Raw genomic sequence first — 20,571 nt, 5'->3', positions numbered from 1 at the left:
TAGCTGCAGATCAGAACTGAGTGCACAGTCAGAACCATGTAAGGGCCCTGGAGTCCAGAAGTGATACCACAGGTCTTAAATTAGGAAGTTTGGCAGAGCGGTACATGGGAAGTATGCAGAACACTTGCTTTGCCTGCACTATGGATTTCTTGGCAGTTTAAGACCTTCCTCCCTTTAAAACAATTAAAGTTGGAGGCTTTGCAAAGACATGGTTCCTCTCCTGTTCGGAGTGCTAATGAACCTCCACTATGCTGTCATCACCAGAGTTCTGTCTTAGCCCATAAATCTGGAGTCTTTTTCTGCTCGTTTACATGTTCCAGGAACCAAAGTGTGAATCACCACACAGAGCACCCTTTACACTGGAAAAACTCCTTTAAACGATTCAAGAAAAAAAGAGAGAGAGGAAAGAAACAACCTGCAAGCCATCCCTTTCCTTTTTGGCTCACCACTTACCTCGGAAGTGAACAACTGTCAAGTCTGTCTTGGCCATTTGATGAGAGAAAGAATGCAGCAGATGAAAGGACCTGGGAGCAGCCATAACATCAGGTTCTTGTCATCACAGATCCATGGAGCAAAGCCAGAGGAGCCAGTGAGAAAAGAGAATCACGTTATGGCCAAATTTTTCAAAAGGGTAACTAACAAATGCAGCGTGAATGTTGAATATTACAGTCAAATATGCAGTCTGAAATTAGCTCTAAGGGACAGCTACCCCAGGTGCGCCTTGCTAACGCTGGTCATTCAGATATTTTAAAGAGACAGCCTGTAAGCCTGAACAGATCTTTTTCAAGGTCTAAACACAGCAAAATACTAAGCATGTGCTTAATTATCAGCATATGAGTTGTCCTGTTGAGACCACACAACCTACCAGGTGTGACGAAATGAGGCCCAAAAGAAAAAAAGAAAAAACCTCAGGCAGGGAACAGAGTGCTGTAGATTGCTCTCCTTTAATGTGAGAAGTTCTTTGAGAACCTTAGTTACATGATTCTTTCTTTCTGATGTAAGCAATGGCCAACAGTTAAAGTGAGGGGGTGCCAGATTTGCATGGATCATAGGTAACTTTGGGAATTATTAGTAGTGCCTAGAGCTGGTTGAAAAACAAGAACATTTTTTGGGGGAAAAATTTGACCCTGTTTTTCATTAAAAAAAATTAGAATTTTTTTGACCAGTGCCGGTGATAGCCTTTGAAATGAGGGACAATTGAGAGGTTTCAGTGGGAGTTCTGGAGCGGAAAGTTAAGTGGACTTAAATACTTTGCTGAAGGGGCCTGACTTGACTTTTTGTTTTACTTGTGAACCGGTGGCTTCCAGAGGTATAAATCTCATTACTGAGATTATAAACTCCCTGGGGCAGGGAGCTTTGTGTCTAAAGACCTTCCAACTCAGCCCTGAAATGCAAGAAACCAACAGGCCAAGCTAGTTGAAAAACAGTAAGCATGTTTTATACAAAAATAAAATAAAATAAAGAGGAAAAGATTCCAATTTTTCATGAGTTTCCCTCCCTCTTCTCCCCCTGACTCAATGAGAAAAGGGGGGGTGGGGAGGTGGGAGAAGAGGTAAAAGAGAAAAAAGATGAATACATCAAAAATCCAAACCAATTCTGACTGTCAGTTTTGAAAATCCAAACGATTGGAGATGTTTTGCTTTTCACTTTTTTTTTTTTTGTCATTTATCGTGAAAAAATGAAAATCGCCCACAAACCTATTCATTACAAATAAATCTCTTTACAAGACAGTAAAGATGGGCCCGTGGCTACAATGTCTGATATCTAGAGAGAACTAGCTAGTACAGTACAACTATACCAACAACCTCCCTAGTGGAGCTACAGCTCATACCAGCAGAGAGTTCTTCTGCTGGTACAGCGTGTACCAGTTCCCCCAATAAAACAAGCTGAAGTGGCAAAAGGACTTTTTTGCTGCGATACCAGAGTCTACTCTAGGGCTTTTGCCGGTATAAAGAATCAGACCCCTGCCATTATTGTACCAGCAATTGTTTCCAGTATAGATCTAGCATCACTGGCTGAGACAAAGCTGCATGAGCTAGAAAGCATCTCTGGGTCTTCCTGCCAGAAGCCATCTCAAAAATGGGGAAATCTAAAAAAGTTTAAAAACAGGAACTGGCTCTGTCACGCAGGTACCCACCTCACAGAAGGGAAAGTTTCTCACTGTCATGTGGGCAGGCTCGGTAAGAGCAGTGTGGGTACAAAAGCACAGAGCACTTGGTTATTTTCAGATTCTGTGCTCCCTGCCGCGTCATTGCCTATCAGCGTTTTGGGTAGAGTTGGGGTTTTACCAAATGCAGGCTCTGCAATTTCCTACCCGGTGAAGAGGAAGAGGTTAAAGTTCATCTGGGCCATCTCTTTAAGGTTAAACCTTAAAAAAAGAAAAGAAGAGCTGAGCTTTACCAGTGCCAACCTTCCAAATCAAATCAATGAATTTGTTACATTCTGTAGAACGTAAGGGCCTGATTTCCAGCTTTGTCGTTCTCAGTGAAATCAGTTCTCAGCCCACCCCAGAAAATGAAGCCCATAAGGTCTAGATTCAGTTCTATTTTACACCGTTTGATGCTGATCCAAAGCCCCTTGAAATTAATGGGAATCGTTCCCATGATTTCAGTGGGTTTTGGCTCAGATCAGAACATGGGTGGGTTTGATTAAGTACATGGGAATTGGTGGGAATTCTCCCAGTTGACTAGGGAAACCGGAGACAAAGCTATGAGATTCTGTCTCCAGTCTGCTCTCTCTCTCTTTCTTTCACCCTAACAGGAGCTGTGTGCTCCTTCTGTTGACTGTGCTTTAATTCAGTTGGTTAGATCAGTGGTTCTCAGCCAGGGGTACATGTACCCTGGGGCTGGGGGTATGCAGAAGTCTTCCAGGGGGTAAATCAATTCAGCTAAGTATTTGCCTAGTTTTACAACAGGCAACAGAAAAAAGCAAAGTCAGTACAAACTACAATTTTATACAGATAATGACTTCTTTATCCTGCTCTATAGACTACACACTGAAATGCAAGTTCATTTATATTCCAGTCAATTTATTTTATAATTATATGGTGTAGCCCATAGGATTATTTTACTAGCTATTATATCCTACTAATTCAGCCAGCAGTATTAATTAATCTTTCTTTTTCTGATATTAATCCATTTTATTCTTATATTTTATCAGTATTAATTCCTTGGAATTTAGGATGTGCTGAGATATGAAGTTCCTAATAATAAATTTTGCTGAAATGCAAGAAGCTTACCAGTTTGTAAGATCCAGTAAGATCTGCTACATAGCAAAATGTATAATCAGTTATAAATATGTCAGCATAAAAGCTGGCAACCTTTGGCACTATTAAGAATGGTCCCTGAACTTTGGGGAACCAAAGGGAGGAACTATCCCCATCACATCACAGGTTTATCCAGCTGGTAACTGCAGGGTACACCACAACTCGAGGTCATCAAGAGAACCTAGGTTGGCAGTTTTGGAGTGAGATAATTCTTATTACTATATTTAGAAAGTAAGTGTTATAATCCACTAACCTATAGGAGAAGGGTACCCCTAAATTTCTTAGGGTACAGTATAGTAGGTTGGACCTGAATTACATAGATCAGGATCCTATAAAATACCCTGTAAGGGTTGGTTCATTAGTCAGTCTTCTAGGATAGTTTTAGGGATAGGTACTCACTCCTCTAAATTCTGGTTCTAAGCTCTATACTCTTGTAACTCCTGAAGCTTCAGTTTCTTGGATTACTTTACTCTGAGACCTTCTATCACACTATCAGCTCAGTTTATGCAGTATAACTACTCAACATTCCTAACCATCGGGGAAGCCAGCACCATCGTCTAATCAGGCATACCAGGAGTGAGGCTTGTCCTTCACCTCCTATTACCGGGCTCCTAAGGAAGGTGTGAGTATGTTAGGTTAAGGTACTTATAACAGAAATGTTACCAGCAGGAGTTTTGGAATTCTATTACCGTTTTGCAGTTATAAGTTTCATTGCATTCCTTGTTTTTATGTTAATGGCAATAAAGATTTTATCAATTTGATATTGTCCTCAGTGTCTGCGTTCTTGCCAAGCACCCCAAGAATCTTCTCCCAATATAGAACTCTTGAGTTCTTAAACTCTGGAGTCTGAATTGGATAAGAACCTATAAATCTTCTGGTCGGATGCGATCAGTGGCGAACCATAAAAATTCACCCATCAAATTCAGGTCAACAATGGTAAAAATGAGAAAGGGGGCAATTTTTCAGGAGCAGTATGGCTGTGACACTTGTATTTTTATGTCTGATTTTGTAAGCAAGTAGTTTTTAAATGAGGTGAAACTTGCAGGTACACAGGACAAATTGGACTCCTGCAGGGGGTAGAGTGAGCTGGAAAGGTTGAAAATCACTGGGTTAGATTATCATTCTGATGTGGTTGCTTTTGGTAGAACCAGGTGCAATCCAAGTCAGTCATTGCTGAGCCAATTCCCCACTGTTTTGCCAGTGTCTCTCAGTCATGGCTTGCTAGACCTGTTCACACAACACTGCTGTTGCACCTCATTCCAGCACCCGTTGTTATTCCAATCCTGATCCACTGGCAAGCTGGGCCAGGACAGCGAAGGATGAGATGCACCAGGCTTGGAAAGGTGCACAAACCCCTCCCCTTGCCTGCAACATACCATATGCACAACTCTGACGACCAGAAGAATATTTCTCTTGCAGGAGCAGCTGAATGTAAACCTGGCTCCCTAGAACAGAACTGAAAGGCTACGCAAGGTTCTCATTGTGATCTGCAGAGAAAGGGTGCTCAGAAGTGCAAGGTCTTATAATAAAACACATTGCCTTCAATGGAACTAGTATAATGTACATCAGCCGAGGCTCTGGCTTGCATGTGAATCTGTCTCCAAAAAGAGTATTTGATTCCTTTTCTCTTTCACAATTTTATGACTGTCCAGGAAGAGGGATGGAAATAAATGTCACTGCTGTTATACCCTAAGATGCTTGCATCTTTTTTCTCATGTAATTTAACTGTCCCTTCTAAATTCCCTAAAAGAAACAGGAAAGCTCAAAAAAAAAAAATCAACCACTGAATCTTTGACTTATGTCAGAGCATGAAGATATTGCTCTTACTTTTTTAAAAAAATTGTTAAATCCGTTCCTTATTCACTGCTGGCAAGGTGGTTTGTCCTGGGCAGTTGTATACATTTACCAGCATTGCAGTGCTGTTAGATGGAGGGTGATGCAGCTGTTCACAAGTTCTTTTGTATTCACTGCACTATTCAAATGAGGATGGTGTTTGCCAGTTGTGTTGTTGCAGCTCTGTGGCTTACAGGGCTGACCATCGTTTCTGGGTGTACACGGATGTGTTTTATGGATTAATAATGGTGCAGCCTTTAATTATTTGTGATATGTCAATGGCCCACTCACTGCCAAACTCAGCACGTACAGAAACGTCTATTGCAAAATGCCTTTGGAAATGATGAGTACGTTGCCTACGCATCTCAGGCCTGACTCAGTCGCAACGGCATCGTTTCATGACGTCTCAATGGGCAGTGCCCAGCTCCTCTCCAGGACCCCTTATTACGGGGGAAGTGAGACCCCGAGTAGCTAAGTAACTTGCACAAGGTCACACAGGAAGTCTGTGGCAAAGCAGGAAATCAAGCCCAGGTTTCCCACATCATAAGAACGGCCCTACTGGGTCAGACCAAAGGTCCATCTAGCCCAGTATCCTGTCTTCCGACAGTTGCCCGTGCCAGGTGCCCCAGAGGGAATGAACAGAGCAGGTAATCATCAAGTGATCCATCCCCTGTCGCTCATTCCCAGCTTCTGGCAAGCAGAGGCTAGGGACACTATTCCTGCCCATCCTGGCTAATAGTTATTGATGGGCCTATCCTCCATGAACTTATCTAGTTCTTTTTTGAATCCTGTTATGGTCTTGGCCTTCACAACATCCTCTGGCAAGGAGTTCCACAAGTTAACTGTGTGTTGTGTGAAGAAATATTTCCTTTTATTTGCTTTAAACCTGCTGCCTATTCATTTCATTTGGTGACATCCAGGCACAACACCCCAACCACAAGGTCATCCTTCCTCAGACCAAATCAATAATGCCTGGTACATTCACAGTTCCCAATCTCTGCTTTTGGGTGCAAGGACAGAAAAGTGACATCTCAACCAATTGCTGATTCTCTCTCTTAGGTACTTACATGGCCCCCCACTGCCAGGATAGCTGAGCACCTCACAATCATCATTGGATTTATCCTCACAACACCCCTGTCTGGTAGAGAAGTGCTATTATCCCCAGTAAACTAACATGCATGACTTTCAATGAGACTTAGGCTCCCCAGTCACGTAGGGACTTTTGAAAAATGTTCTCCTATGTGACTTTGGAGCACAAATCCCAAAGTCAATGCTCCTAACTCTCTGGGCCCAGGTCCTCAGAATAAATTACATGCCTCACTCCCACTGGAGTTAGGTGCCTAAATACCTTTGATGGCCCGGGCCAAGGCTTCTTTGAAAATCCTGCTCTTGGCCTTCACCTTCATCGTAATGCCTTGCGCACGGCTACACCAGGCATGTTGAAACACTCTACTTCCCTTGTTTTGTCTCTCCAATTATACAGATTATATATACACCCACACCTCATATTTTAGCCAAAATGTTTTATTTTAAAAATAATTCCTCCATTTATGATACTTAGAATATAATACAAAAGTTTGTATACAATATGTCTGTATTTCACTTTAGGAAATCATTAATTACACTATATGTATAACATATAACAATATGTACACTTCCACCCCGAAATAACGCAACCCAATATAACATGAATTTGGATATAATGCAGTAAAGCAGCATCCTGGGGAGGCAGGGCTGTGCACTCCGGTGCATCAAAGCAAATTCGATATAATGCGGTTTCACCTATAACGCGGTAAGATTTTTTGGCTCCTGAGGACAGCGTTATATCAGGGTAGAGGTGTATTTTTAAAGAACATTTTCAGGCAGCTCTTGTGTTCATATTTTGGCACATGTGGTGGCTATTTTGTATACAAAATAAATATTTAACTACAGGCATTTAAAATGAAAGACTTCTCAGCTCTGCTGTAGCACTTGGATTTTTTCCCTTGATCTATTTTATACATTACGGCACACAAAATGACATCCAAAGCTATTTACAGGAAAATATATTGCAAAATTGTGTAACATATTACAGATATGCCAAACTCACTCAAGATACATCAGCACTGCAATTAAAAACCCACGGCAGGCCTGTGCCAGCTGACTCGGGCTTGGGCTAAAGGGCTGTTTAACTCTGGCTGGAACCTGGGCTCTAGGACCCTGTGCAGTGGGAAGGTCTCAAAGCCCAGGCTGCTGCCTGAACTTCTACATCACAATTAAACAGTCACTTAGCCTGTGTCAGCTGGCACAGGTCAGCTGCAAGTGTCTAACTGCAGTGTGGACATACCCTTACAGGCATGTTAAATATACATATAATAATAATAATCACACTTTACATCATTGTGAGTATACATGTAAAATATATTACAATATATGCACATAAGTAAGGTCCTGATCCTGCAAACACTGATGCAAACACTTAGCTTTAAGCCCAGTAGTCGTCTCTCTGGAGGCTAGTTTGTATATGTTTGCAGAACTGGAACCATAGGGTATGTAATAAACTAGACCCATTTATATTAGACAAACCAAAATATGTAGGGGATAATTAACTTATTCACGTGTACAGTACAAAGGCTTATCCTTTGTTTTTGTCGCTGTTGGATGCCAATAACAAAACTTGCCACTCCTCAGTTTGGAAAGAGCTCTGTTTTTGTCGCTGTTGGATGCCAATAACAAAACTTGCCACTCCTCAGTTTGGAAAGAGCTCTGAAAGAGTACTTCACATTAAATCTCACCCACTCGGCCAGGAAGGAGGTAAATATCATCACTCCCATTTTACAGACAGGCAGACTGAGGAACAGAGGGATTCAATGATTTGCCCAAGACCCGTTTCACAGCTTGTATTTAATAGGGCACCTCCCATTAACTTTAAAAATCATTTACCCCCTTGAAAATATATGAGCCAACGAGAAGATGTGCAGCACCTCCACTACAGACACACTTGGCAACCAGTGTAGCATTTGTTCATAGAGCATGTTCCTACTCCAACTGAAATGAATTGCCAAACTCCTATTTATTTCAACCGGGAGCAGGAGCAGGCCCAGTGCTTGTTCAGTTCTTGAGTGTGAACTCCCCCAAAGTGTTCAAATACAGAATGGCAGCCTGGGTCTGGACTGTCTATCCATTACCGGTGGGATTCTGCAGAGCTCTACTATAATGATAGCTGCAGAAAGCCCTGGGTGTCGCACTGGAATATCAGTCTATTGGCTACACCCAGCCGACGCCTCATTTCAAGAAGAAGAAATATTATATCTAAGGGGCCTCGTGTTTTTTCAATTGTTTACATTGTTGTGTTCTGCCAGGCTAACGAGACAACAGCTGTATTCAGAGTGGGGTTTGCTGAGGTTAGTTAGTGAACAATGATAATTCTGTGGGCACAGAAAGAGGTCCAAAAGCAACAGTGGAAAGCAGCAAGAATCAGCGACAGGGGAGCCCAACGGTTTGTGAACCTCCAACTATTTGGGGCTTTGCACAGTCAGCTGGGGTTTGATTGGATTTTCGTTCCATGTGGCGATTCAGTTTAATTGTGATGTCAGGGCCAGAAGAATCCTCGAAAGCTAAGCTCGTACACATTGGGGCCAAACACACAACATAGACAAAGACAGTAGGCCAGATCCCCAGTGGCACACGCGTGGTTCTACTGATGTCAGTGGGTTAGGATCTGGCCCAATAACTACTATTTATGCTTTCATTGGAAGTGCTCTTTTCCTCCACTCCCCTCCCTTTTTTCATAGTCTCTGCATTTGCTTTTCATGCAGCCTGTTCCCACCCTTCACCTTTTTCCCCTCTGCAAACACCCATCTTAACAGGATGTTCGTTGTGATGCACATGAATGTAAACAGGAAGCACAAGAGTGGGTGTGTGTGGGGTTTGCAGGTGAAGTAGCAGTACAAATGCTGAGTGCTAAAGTCTGAAATTGGAACACGCTGCATGCTTGTTCTCTGAGTGGCCGTCTTTTAATCTTCTCCCCGCGTATCTGAATTTGCTTTCTCTCAAGGTTGTGAATATAAAGACTCTGCCCTCATACATAGACACATGGATTTGGACTATCCTCTAATAAGGGTTATTGGGATGGTATGAATACACTGATTTAGCTTAACAGGAGTCTGACCAGCAGAAAGAAGCAGAATGGCTCCAGATTACCACCTCTCAACAACGCTTAAAAACTGTTAAGAGGCAGTTCTGGAGTTATTACCTTCCATGATTCTGTTCTCATGTCTCCAGACAAACCTACAAAACTGTTTTGACCAGGAAAGGCCAAGGCCCACAAAACACAAGACAACAAAGGATCCTAGCAAGGTTTAAAGGGGGTCACTCTCTCAGGGGGAGGGAGAGCCAAAAGTGAAACCAGACTGGAATGAGACTCGGAAAGAGGAGCCACGTGGGAGGTCTGGAGATGCTAGGCCTGCCTAGGTCGCCAAATGATGGTAGAGCTAGACTTGTTTTGAAATCCTCTCTCTAATGCATTCTGCTATTGCTAAATACAATAGTTTGGGTTCAAAAAGGTCTGCTCACCATATACCGCTGCTCACAAACTCCCAAAGGGAAGAACAGTAGGTGCCCAAACTCAGTTGGACCTGCTCAGTTAGCTCAGTTGATACCCATGGTACTACAGCCCATGTCTCAGTCTAAGAGTGGGAGAATCACATGATTCCACCCCAAGAGAGGAACAGGCATAAGGCCTAAGACCCGAAGGGGTGCACTCAGAGAGACCAGAAAGGAGACACAGGCCCTGGAACGAACATCAACACATATAGAATATTCCTTTACATGGGGAGTAGTTATTGCATTCGGGGCGGCTCTACGTTTTTTGCCGCCCAAAGCACGGCAGGCAGGCAGGCAGCTTTCGGCAGCACACCAGCCGGAGGTCTGCTGGTCACGTGGATTCGGCGGCATGCCTGCGGGAGGTCCACCGGTGCTGCACCATCAGCGTCCCTGCCGCTGAATTGCCAGCAAAGCCGCGGGACCGGCGGATCTCCCACAAGTGCGCTGCCAAAAGCCACCTGCCTTGCCGCCCTCACAGCGACCGGCAGGCTCCCCACGCAGCTTGCCGCCCCAGGCACGTGCTTGCTGCGCTGGTGCCTGGAGCCGCCCCGGTTGCATTGCTAGGTTCCTACTGTTTGGCTCAGATGACAGTACACTGTAGTAAAACAGGGAATCAGTTTTTGATGAGGCTGGAATTGGAGTCGATTTGCTCTTCCTGGATAGGAATTCGAAAGCTCCTTCCATCTGAAAAACACAGAGTACAGAAACTTTGTACCGAGCAGGAGAGGAAAGAGAAGCAAATGGCTCTTCTAGTTCCATGCACACATGGGTGCACAGAACAACTGAGGCAGGGAGCGACTTCTAGATTACTGCTTGCTGGTCTAGCCGATACGGGGTATGTAGTAGACGTGGGATGGGTTTAGAGAACAATGGGAACATATTTTACTGGTGCTGTGTAATGAGAAGAGCAGGCAGCAGTGGGCTGACCCAGAACCACGCATCTAATTGGCTTTGACTGGAGTGCCCACCCCCTTGTCAGTCAAACTACTCATTCATTTGGAAAAGGTGAATGAAATACCCTGCAGCAGCTCATTTGTACATGGATAGAAAAGGGTCACAACTTCATCAGGCATCTTACAAGGTTGCCCGACAGAGTAGCAATTTTTTTTTATTATTATTTCTATAGTATTGATTCTCCTCTCCCCATGCAGGTGGAAAAACAGAAAAGAGATAAAGAAAAAAGGAAGGAAAGGACAAAATTGCAAATAGAGGGAGAAGTACAAGTTCTGACGACATAGGCAGAAACAGAATATTTCAGCCAGGCTGATCCTGTGTCACGGATTCACTCAATGGGTATATGATGCACTATTATTTTTTTCAGCATGCTGTATAAATTCAACCCTCCTCCTCGGTAAACTGATCTCAGCATGTGTGTGTGTCAAATATTTTGATAGCTATAAAGCCTAGAAAAGAAGGCTCTCTCTTTACTTCATTACACAGAAAAGAGTGTAATGAAGTAAAGAGAAAAGGGAGGAAGGGGGAACAGCAAGCAAGGCAGGAGGAAGAAAAGATAAAGGACTGGGAAGAGAAGTAAGGGAGTAGAGAGGGGAAAGGAGAACGTCACAGTTCCCATCCACTTGGGGTTAATTAAAGCCTTCTAAAATGTTAGACCATGGGTCGGCAACCTCTGGCACGCGGCTTGCCAAAGTAAGCACCCTGGCGGGCTGGGCCAGTTTGTTTTCCTGCCGTGTTGGCTCCCACAGGATGCGGTTCACCATCTCAGGCCAATGGGGTTGGCAGAAAGTGGCACGGGCTGAGGGATGTGCTAGCCACGGCTTCCCGCCACCCCCACTGTCCTGGGATGGCAAACTATGGCCAGTGGGAGCCGCAGTCCGCTGAACCTTCCGATGCGGCAGGTAAACAAATTGGCCTGGCTCGCCAGGGTGCTTACCTTGGCGAGTCACGTGCTAGAGGTTGACTGAGGCCCCTCCTCTCTGAAATACTGCCTGCTCTTTAGCAACCAGGTCATCCAGATCACTAAGTCAAGCTTCTACCACTGGAGACAATTTTCTCTTCCATCTAAGCAAGCCATGCAGCTATAGGCACTGCTATAGAGAGCCAAGCTTTCTGTGAGCTGGAGAGTTTCCAGGGTGATCAGATATATCCCCCCAAACTGTTCTCAGCTCTGGCAGACCCACACCTCCAGCAACAGTCTGCATTGGTCAGACCCATGCACTATAACTTACACAGGGACCAATATAAATGAAAAATTTGGATCAGCCTTAAACACAGACCACGAGCAGAGTTTTTAAATGTTTTTCATGGCACTTTCCCATTGGCAAAGGGCCAGGGACGTATGCAAATCTTTGTTCAAGGCCCACCACAGATAGTTTAAATTAGGGAGTCATGCAAAGTGAAAAAACTTGACTGTCTACCATACTGGACCGTCCAGAGGACACACAAATTTGGCCAGGGTGATTGTGGAAAATTTTTGGCAGACACCAAAAGCACGACTCCAGTGGGGCTGTGTCTACACTGCAAAGCAATAGGGGTGAAAGCCTGGGTCCTGGCTTGACCAGACTCGGACCTTCTACCCCATAGGGTCCTAGACACTTGGAGCCAAGCCCTGGGTTAACACAACGTGTGTTTAGTAGGAAGGGAGATTAGGCTTGAGTCTGAGTTTGAACCCTGGGCCTGCACTGCAGCGTAGCCATACCCTGAGAGAGACAGGTTATCCGCCCACTTGCTCCAAATTAATTGTGTAGGACAGCAAGATTTTAACAGAGACTCACCAAGTTGTCCATTCACAAGAGGCCTCTTTGGCTTCTCCTTTTTGGTCGTCTGGATAATCAAGAGGAGGATGGACATTCCAGATACCATGAGCAACGTTAAGCAAATCAAAATGAGCGATAAAGACCCTAGGAGAAAAATAAAGGAAGGACCATTACACACGAGAGAAAGAACACGCACTGCTGGGCCCCTGCATGATTACCATCCTGAGTTACATAAGACCTAGGCACTCCAATGCCAGGATGATGAGCACCACACAAAAACTTGTTAAATCAAATAAGATGGTGAGCATGAAAGCTGGGAGACAATGCATGAGAAAGTGATGACAATTCCAATAAGGATAATGACATAATGGTGGCAACCTCAGAACCATGAAGTGAACATGTCGCCCTACAATTAAGGCTACATTTATGTCACAGGAGTCAGGGTGTCCACGTTTCCCATGGTTTTTAAAAGCTAACCATGACTGCAAGTGGGCAGGTGGCTACGATAGCAAGAAATTAAATTGTTTCACGGAGTTGGCAGTTCATGAGAGCTGCCAAATTCAAATCTACCATGTATATGAGGCTAAGGAAGAGCAGGAACCAGTTAAGCTGGGGAAAGGAGTCATTCTTCCTGTTTGAGGAGGGAATACACCCGAGAGGTTATGGGATGCCTGGGTGGTTCAATCACCTTATTAATGCCTTGAATTATTTTTTTAAAGATATAATTATTTGTGTATATATATATATATATATATATATATATATATATACAGGATGAGAGGAATGCTCATTGCAGGGCTGTGGGGAAATAGGTCTGAGGAGGAGAGGTAGGCTGCATGGCATATAGGATTAGGAGAAGGCCTCCCAAAGCTTGGGGAAGGGACAGAGGTGCTTGTGGAAAGAGGTAACAGAGGGGCCATGGAGGCATACAGAGGAGAAGAGGAGGCTGGCAGGCAACAAGTGATGAGAGGTGGGCAGCAACAGAGCTGTGCAGGGAGCTTGAAACAGCTAAGAAAGGGGATGTGAAATCTGAAGTGACTGGTTACAAAAGGGGCTGATATAGTAGGAGGAAGGTGAGTTTGGCAGAGGCATTTTGGATAGACTGAAGGGGAACAAAAGTGTTATTCAGAAGAGTAGGCAAAAGGAAGACAAGACCCAGCCTTCCCTTACCCCAGTTAGTCTCCTTTTTAATGGGAGTGGTGGAAAGGGCGTCTTTGGACGTGAAGGGGGTGGGTGCTGTAGTAGATCCATTGCTTCTGCGGCTGATGATAGAGAGGTATAAGGTGGATGTTTGGAATGTGGTGGCCTGTTTGTCCTGGTCATCGCAGATGGCATCTTCTATTTTTGTCCCAGCTCTGAGAGTCTTTTTACCATAAGCCGTGCAGCTGCCAGTGTAAATAAATAAATGGAATTATTTAAATAGCTTCAGCGCCGAATATAAAGGTGACTGCACAGGAAAAAAGATGTAGCATATGCAAATTTTTTTTGGCGCGTGTAGCTTCTTTATGTTGTATAAAGAAGACCTGGATTTCTTTCAAAAAAACAAAAAAACGTTTCCTGCTTGCTTGAACATTGGAAATTCAGATGAACCCTTCATAGCAACACTCAGTAGCCACTCCAAAGTGGAGTATGGGTTGCAGCTGTATTCCCAACTTCTGCTCAACTAGAGAGAACACCATGGGATGAGACAAAAAGAAGAGTGGTGTAGAAATGCTCCCAGGGGAGAAAACATCATCAGTTCAGGCAATGCATGCTGGTTTAACAACATGAAAAGACTCCATGCTTGTAAAACTAAACTGGATCTTTACGAAGAAAACTGTTTACAGGGATATTGCGACATCAGCTAGCGTTCTCTAGTCATGTGCACACAGACCAATTTCCTAGAGCCTCCTCAAAACTCTTCCCTCTTGCAAGCTGCGGCCCTCCTTTCAGGTTCCATGTGGTTTGCTACAATCACCAATAGCTTCCCTGTGTGAGGTGCTGGAGCCCCTTCCAGATATGTGAAATTTCCACTTGGTCAGCTTTCTACTGAAGCCAGCATGGTGGAAAAGGGAAAATGCAGGATGCCAATGCATCCCTTGAGCTGGCACATAGCCCTCTTGCAGGCATCCTAAGAGTCATCATGAATACAACTCTTACTGTATTTATTGCTGGCTTATCTTTGGGAATTCCATATACTGACCTTAGGGAAGGAGATAGAAGGGACTGCTGTGAGCAACCCTTAACTAAACAAACAAAAGTTTAAGCCCAGTTTGTTTGGGTGAGGGATACGTACTTGGTCCAGGGCCGACATCTGTCATTGTTTCCATCGGAAAAATGGCCATCAGGACAAGGGAAGCATTCTGAAAAAGAGACAATATTTTAAAACTATGGTTGTTGGATACAGATTTGGAGTAGCTGTGAATATCCTTTGGATAAATCTGGAGCAAGAATGAAACATGAGCATTACAATGTATAAAACAGCTTCCATTCCAGAATGTCATGCAAAACCAGAGTACATACAACAGCACCATTGAAACGGCAGTCAACATTTGGGTCTGTACAAAGGGAAGGTAGCATATTGAACAAGTACAACACCTTTTTTATTCTGTTTCCTGGAGCGGTACCTTGCATTTCCTGCAGAGTGTTAATGGAGGTAAAAGAGGAGAGGTCCTGTGGCAGCATTTTGCATATCACCCTGTTAGCAATAGTTGTCTTGGAGACAGAGATAATTCACAAAACAGCCAGCAGGTGCTTTTCACTGGGAAGAATAAATACTGTTATAATTTTAAAAAAAGCTAATTACTCACCTCTTCCTGACGGAGATTCCTCTGACGATCTGCTGTCGTATGGGGTGTAACCCTTCATGCACACGCAAACTGTATCTGAGATCTTATCACACTTCTTCACCTCCATGCTTCCCCTATCTAGGAGCAACAGAGTTGGGGAAGTGGAAGGGAAGAAAGGAAATTAATTAAAGTACAAATGAAACTGGCCTAGTGCTCATTTTTCTGCACTGGCAAACGAGAGACATGGAGGTCAAATCTAGTCTCTTGAACCCGTTTGCATGCAATGGATTCCCTTGTGCCACGTAACCAGGTCATTAAAGAGCAGAAGGAATGGATTCAAGTTAGAGTCTTATCCAGTTCTTCTTTGACTTGAAACATGAAAAAAAAAAAATGAAAAATTAAACCACCATTTTTTCCCAGTCAAAATCTTGTCAAAATTAAAAAAAATTCCACCAGCTCTAATGGCTTAAAAAAATGGGCAATTTTTGTGTGTGCAAAAACTTCATCTGCCAGCCCTTTGGGGAGTAAGAAAGAGAAGAGGGCCTGAGAAGAGCACCTAAGGGCCTTAGGGGAATATTCTGGGGACCTCTTGTAAAGAAGTGGCCACTGCATAGCTGACTTACCTGTGTAACAGACGGTGCAGCTTTTGCATGGATAGTAGTTATGCTTTGAGTTATAGTATCCATTTTGGCAGGGGACGCACTCTGATTCGGATGATGGCAAGCAGCGGTTTCTCATTCCCTCACCTAGAACAAAGAGCACGTATGGGAGAGAAATACCTTTGTGTCACTGTCTGTGCATTAGCAACCACGACCCACTTCTAGACACCTACCAGCATTCTGAAAATGTGGACAGTATCATCCATCCCCTTCTAACATGCTTAATCAGCATGGTGTCTGTCCACTAAGAACATGATTAACGCCACCAAAATCATTTCACTTTCGCCACAACAGCTGTCAGAGGAGTCTGAATTCAAAACACTAATTCAGAAGTGATGTAAGATGGCATCATTTCCCTTAATAACTGAGATCAGAGGAGTGGAGTGGTACAGCGGTTCAGGCATTGGTCCCGAGTTCTAATTCTGTCTCTGATGCTCATTTCTTCGGTGGCACTGGGCTTAAATGTTCTGGTTCCTCATCTGCACTGTCCCATTGTTATTTAGCCCACTCACAGGTATGTCAGGAAATAATCAAATCACATTTGCAAAGTGACATAAAACACTACAGCACACGTCTTTCCCTCTATTCTAGAGATTGCTGCTATCTGCTTTACAAGCAGCTAGGTAACATATCCCACCTCTCTCAGAATTTGAATTCCCCCTTCGAGGAGTACATGTTTTAAATACACACAGCATTATACTAAAGGAATGCCTGAATGGGCAGAAAGTTTCCCCTGTTAAATGTTCGTCAGTTGTGCCCTGATCTCAAGCCCCAACACTCTCCTCAGAGAACTTGCATATAATAGGTAGTTTTTTCGCAAGAAATGAGGCACACTTATCTTGCTGCAACAGATAAATGCAACAATACCGTACTTGGTACTTTCAGCTGAGTTCAGAATGCTTCTCAAACATTAATTACGTTTCACAACACTTTTGAAGTGGGTAACAATTCAATCTAGTTTCTGTTTCATAGACAGATAATTAGGAGCAGGGATTAAATGACTTGCCCAAGGTCAAACAGCAAGTCAGTGGCAGAGCCAGGAATAGCATCAAGAGGTTCTGAGTCCCCATCTTATGCTCTAGGTATCGAGGCACATTTCCTATATCTCGCTAATGACCTAACATACAGTTACAGGGGTTTTCAAACATTTTGTATTGGTGACCCCTTTCACACAGCACATCTCTGAGTGTGACACCCCCTTATAAATTAAAAATGGGGTAAATTTAATTTAATGGGGGCTCAGAACTGTCAGCCCCATGGAGCTGACAACTTGCAACTCCCATGTAACCACCTTGCAACCGCCTGAGGGTCACAACCCCCAGTTTGAGAACCCTGGTATAGGCTACTTGAAAATAAGGAGAAATTATTTTTATGCTCAGTACTTTTAACATCCAGTGGTAATTAATTTTTTATTCTCACCCTTGCTCTTGGAAAATGAGGATCACACTGTACTTTTTTCCACCCCACTCATTCATTTTCTCTAAGTGTCACTGGGTGCTAACAGCAAACAGTTCTGAGAAAGGATAACTCATTATTCTCACACCACTAAAACCCATTAACTCACTATCTATTGCGCATCCTACACTCTTAGGAAACAGACTACTCTCCTGAATGCAGAATGTTCCAAGAACTGGCAGGCAAAATTCAGGGCATTTTCCGAGTAGCTGGGAGAGAATTCATTTGAACAAAATATCAACCCACAACACCCACAATGAAATGACCTTGTACTACAGAAGATACTGTCTAAATCAACTACCTTGACTGCTGCATTTTCATATGGCCATTACCAAAGACTATATATATCCACTGCTTTACCTCAGTAATTAATTGCAAGACATAGTGATATATTCATCCGTGGGGACAGGAGGGAGATAGGTTTTCCCAGTCTAGAACTGACTCAGTAGCTTCTAACTGACAGTCTGTGGAAACTCCCTCATCACATTAAGGAGAAAAGAAGTAGCATGTGACCCATGAGGGATTGTCTGTACCCATTTACCAGGGATGGGATGTGTCCCAGAATGAGGAACTCAAAAACCGTCATAATTCAGTAGCTTTGGGAATACCCTGACGGCTTGTGCAGCAAGCCAAGTCTCAAGAATGGAGATCTGTTACAACCACTGATTTCAGTTTTTGCTGCAGTAGCTAATGCAGTACAAATTTTACATGGATGGGTGGATGGAACTGTGAATAAAGAAAGAGCTCTAATTTGAAGATGCATAGACAACTCTGTACAGGATTTTTTAAAAACAGAAACCTCTTGCAAAAAGGTGCAAGCACACAATCTAATCATCCTGTAGGGGTGAGAATGTACCTTCCCTTCCTGTCAGCTCTGAACTCTACACGCCACTTTCTATTAACAAACTGCCCATTGTACAGTGTGGTGTCACATGCCAGTTGTGGTTACTCTGGGTTGTCAAGTAATTTCTATAATCATATCCAACTAATAGCGCCTGTGTATTTTTTGCACTTTTCCACTTCCTCAGCTCTAATTGCAGAACTGTCATTCCGCTCTAACAGCAGCTGTGAAAAAGAAAAAACAGACAGAGCAAAATTCATTCAGTTTCTACCAAAAAGGAGAAAGTGGGAGGAAGCAAGTACTCCCTTTGCTGCCACCTATGGTCTTGCCAAATCATGCTCATGAATTACGTGAAGCAAAGAGAACTAGCTCTCTTCACAGGGAGATGTCCACATGGCACGTGGATCATGCTTGCAGAGCAATTTAAAAATCCAAAGATGCGGCCATCCATAAATCTTGATTTTTCCAGTGATGTTTGGCATGCCCTGTTCTCTTCAATAGGAGAGCATATGGTCAGTCACTTTTTAAAAAAAAAAAAAAACATATAAGCTTTAGCTACAGTAATGGAAGCAGCTTTAAAGACATCTTGCACAGCCTTACCCTTAACTATACTAGACCTATTTTCTTAAGATGACCCACCATTGCAGCTACAATGTAAGTACTAGCACCAGCAAGGCTCCTGTGTCCACCAGCATTTTAACCAGCATGCCATTTACTGCTAATCTGTGTCAGGCTAGACAATATGTTAGTTAAGATATCGGCAGTCAGTCCCTGCTAGTGCTCCCATCACGGACCTGCACCAGTGGGAAATTTTAAGAAAAATAAGCCAGTGTAAACAAGTCTTTGAAGATTTCATTCAGTAGAGTGATACATAAGCGGGTAACCTTGAGAAACCCTAAATTACAGAAAGAGTTTATTCCAAAGTAGACAGAATTCTAGATATTTTATAAAACAGTATTTTACAGTTCAGACTTTGTTTCTGACATGTCAGTAACATTTTGGGTTCACAAGATTATTTCCCCCACCACCTACCTCATTAACTGCTGCACTTTACATCTAACAAGGACTGTCAATATTGAGTCGATGACGAGGACTTACCAGGAGCACACTCCTTGCAGCATCGGTTATGTAAGGGATATTCAAATTCTCCACAAATCTGCCCTGAACACTGCATAGCAGAGAACAACAGGGAGAACAAAACAGCAGTAAAAGAAGAGAACACAAATTTGGCTAATACTCGTCCAGCCATGCTGACTCTCCACTTCCCCTGCAAAAAAAAAAAAAAGGTAAACTCTAGGAGTGGTTGAACCTAGACTGCTGAAGAACAGGAAGGCAATTCATATGCCTGCAATGGGGAAATTCCCACCACGTATCACCTCTTTTCAGCTCCTCCTCTTTTCAGCTTTCAGGCTCCTTCAAGGAAGAAGGGAAAATAAAGCTTTCTGAATCAATTCTATGAAAGTTTTATTTTAGGCCCTAAAAAACAAGGGCCACATGCCATTTCTTAGCTTAAGGTTTTATTAGGAACGAACCACGTCCTTTGTGAGAAACACCAGCCTTAGCCTCCCGTTATCTGAACTGAAGCGCTGTCACTCATTTCAAAAGCTAGAAGGGGAACATACTGAATAGTTTTGCAAGAATTCTGGCGAGCAGTTTTCAGGGATAGTGGTTAAATGTCACATATTAGCCTCTTGCTATGCAAGTATCACTCCAGCTCACGTAAACGGGCAGGGCTTTAATGGAGGGAGAAATAAGAGACAGCGTCCACCATTATTATGACAAAATTAACTCCTAAGTATTAAAATTAAGAGTGTGGTGCATCATATATAGCTCAGGGAATGGTGCAAGTGAAATATGGACTGCATACACGCCGATTCCACGGGGGCTAGGTGCACACGGAATCTGCCCTTTTGCCCTTAGTACAACAGTGGGGCTACTGCATTGGAGCCACAGTAGCTTCCACAGCAGCTGCATTGCCGTAGGCAGGGGAATTTGGCCTATACACCAACCAGCCATTCTAACCCTTCTCTCAAAGCCTTCCTGTGCTCTGTGGGAAATGAAGCACCCTGCAGAACTGTTTCCCTTAGGGACAGGGGATGAGGAACCCACATGGATGTCCCTTAGTATTGTTTGTTGTCCTCCTGTACAGCAAAATCACACCAGTTCTGTTCCCTTCGTGCCCAAGGAGGAGGACCTGGAAGGAGTGCCTGGGATGTGGGAGGGGGAAGTCAGCGGCAGCGAGAAGTGGGGGGTGGAGGGGAAGGGCATCATCTTGTTCTCCTTCATGAACAAATTAGTACAGCACAGAAAGGGAGAATGAGACTCATGACAGACGCAGCGAGGTTTCACCTACATTCATCATTCAAGTTTTATCAATAGGAGTTAGACACACAGGTTTTGGGATTCTCCGAATCTGCTTAGTTACCCAGTGAAAATGGCCTTTAAAAAAGAG

At 43.6% G+C, this 20,571-nt stretch overlaps 1 protein-coding gene across 2 annotated transcripts; it reads right to left on the bottom strand.

The window, feature by feature from the left end:
- Window positions 1-6,604: 6,604 nt before the first annotated feature.
- On the bottom strand, window positions 6,605-20,534 carry TNFRSF4 (TNF receptor superfamily member 4). Of its 2 annotated transcripts, XR_007770766.1 has the most exons (8): window positions 19,218-20,534; window positions 15,788-15,910; window positions 15,186-15,302; window positions 14,672-14,738; window positions 13,567-13,781; window positions 12,415-12,540; window positions 7,856-10,366; window positions 6,605-7,793 (listed from the first exon to the last, which is right to left on the bottom strand). XR_007770766.1 is itself a non-coding variant. In XM_050931494.1 (7 exons), the coding sequence occupies exons 1-7, from the start codon at window positions 19,366-19,368 to the stop codon at window positions 10,296-10,298; spliced, it is 870 nt and encodes a 289-aa protein (XP_050787451.1). In that variant the 5' UTR covers window positions 19,369-20,534; the 3' UTR covers window positions 7,786-10,295. The 2 variants fall into 2 exon arrangements, 1 of the variants encoding a protein (XP_050787451.1); XM_050931494.1 differs by having other exon boundaries at window positions 7,786-10,366.
- Window positions 20,535-20,571: the final 37 nt, after the last annotated feature.

This window comes from Gopherus flavomarginatus, chromosome 21 (assembly GCF_025201925.1).
Source record: "Gopherus flavomarginatus isolate rGopFla2 chromosome 21, rGopFla2.mat.asm, whole genome shotgun sequence".
Classification (NCBI taxonomy): Eukaryota; Metazoa; Chordata; order Testudines; family Testudinidae; genus Gopherus; species Gopherus flavomarginatus.
The sequence above is the reverse complement of the archived record's forward strand: the minus strand, read 5'-3'. Positions and strand labels throughout refer to the sequence as shown.

Bases quoted from the DNA above. Each gene is read 5' to 3' on its own strand.
- TNFRSF4 (XM_050931494.1), bottom strand. From the start codon at position 19,368: ATGGCTGGACGAGTATTAGCCAAATTTGTGTTCTCTTCTTTTACTGCT. The intron at 15,911-19,217 runs GTAAGTCCTCGT...TCTTTGTTCTAG, and splicing joins CTGCAAGGAGTGTGCTCCTG to GTGAGGGAATGAGAAACCGC. The intron at 13,782-14,671 runs GTACGTATCCCT...TTACACTGGCAG, and splicing joins AGATGTCGGCCCTGGACCAA to CTGCACGGCTTATGGTAAAA.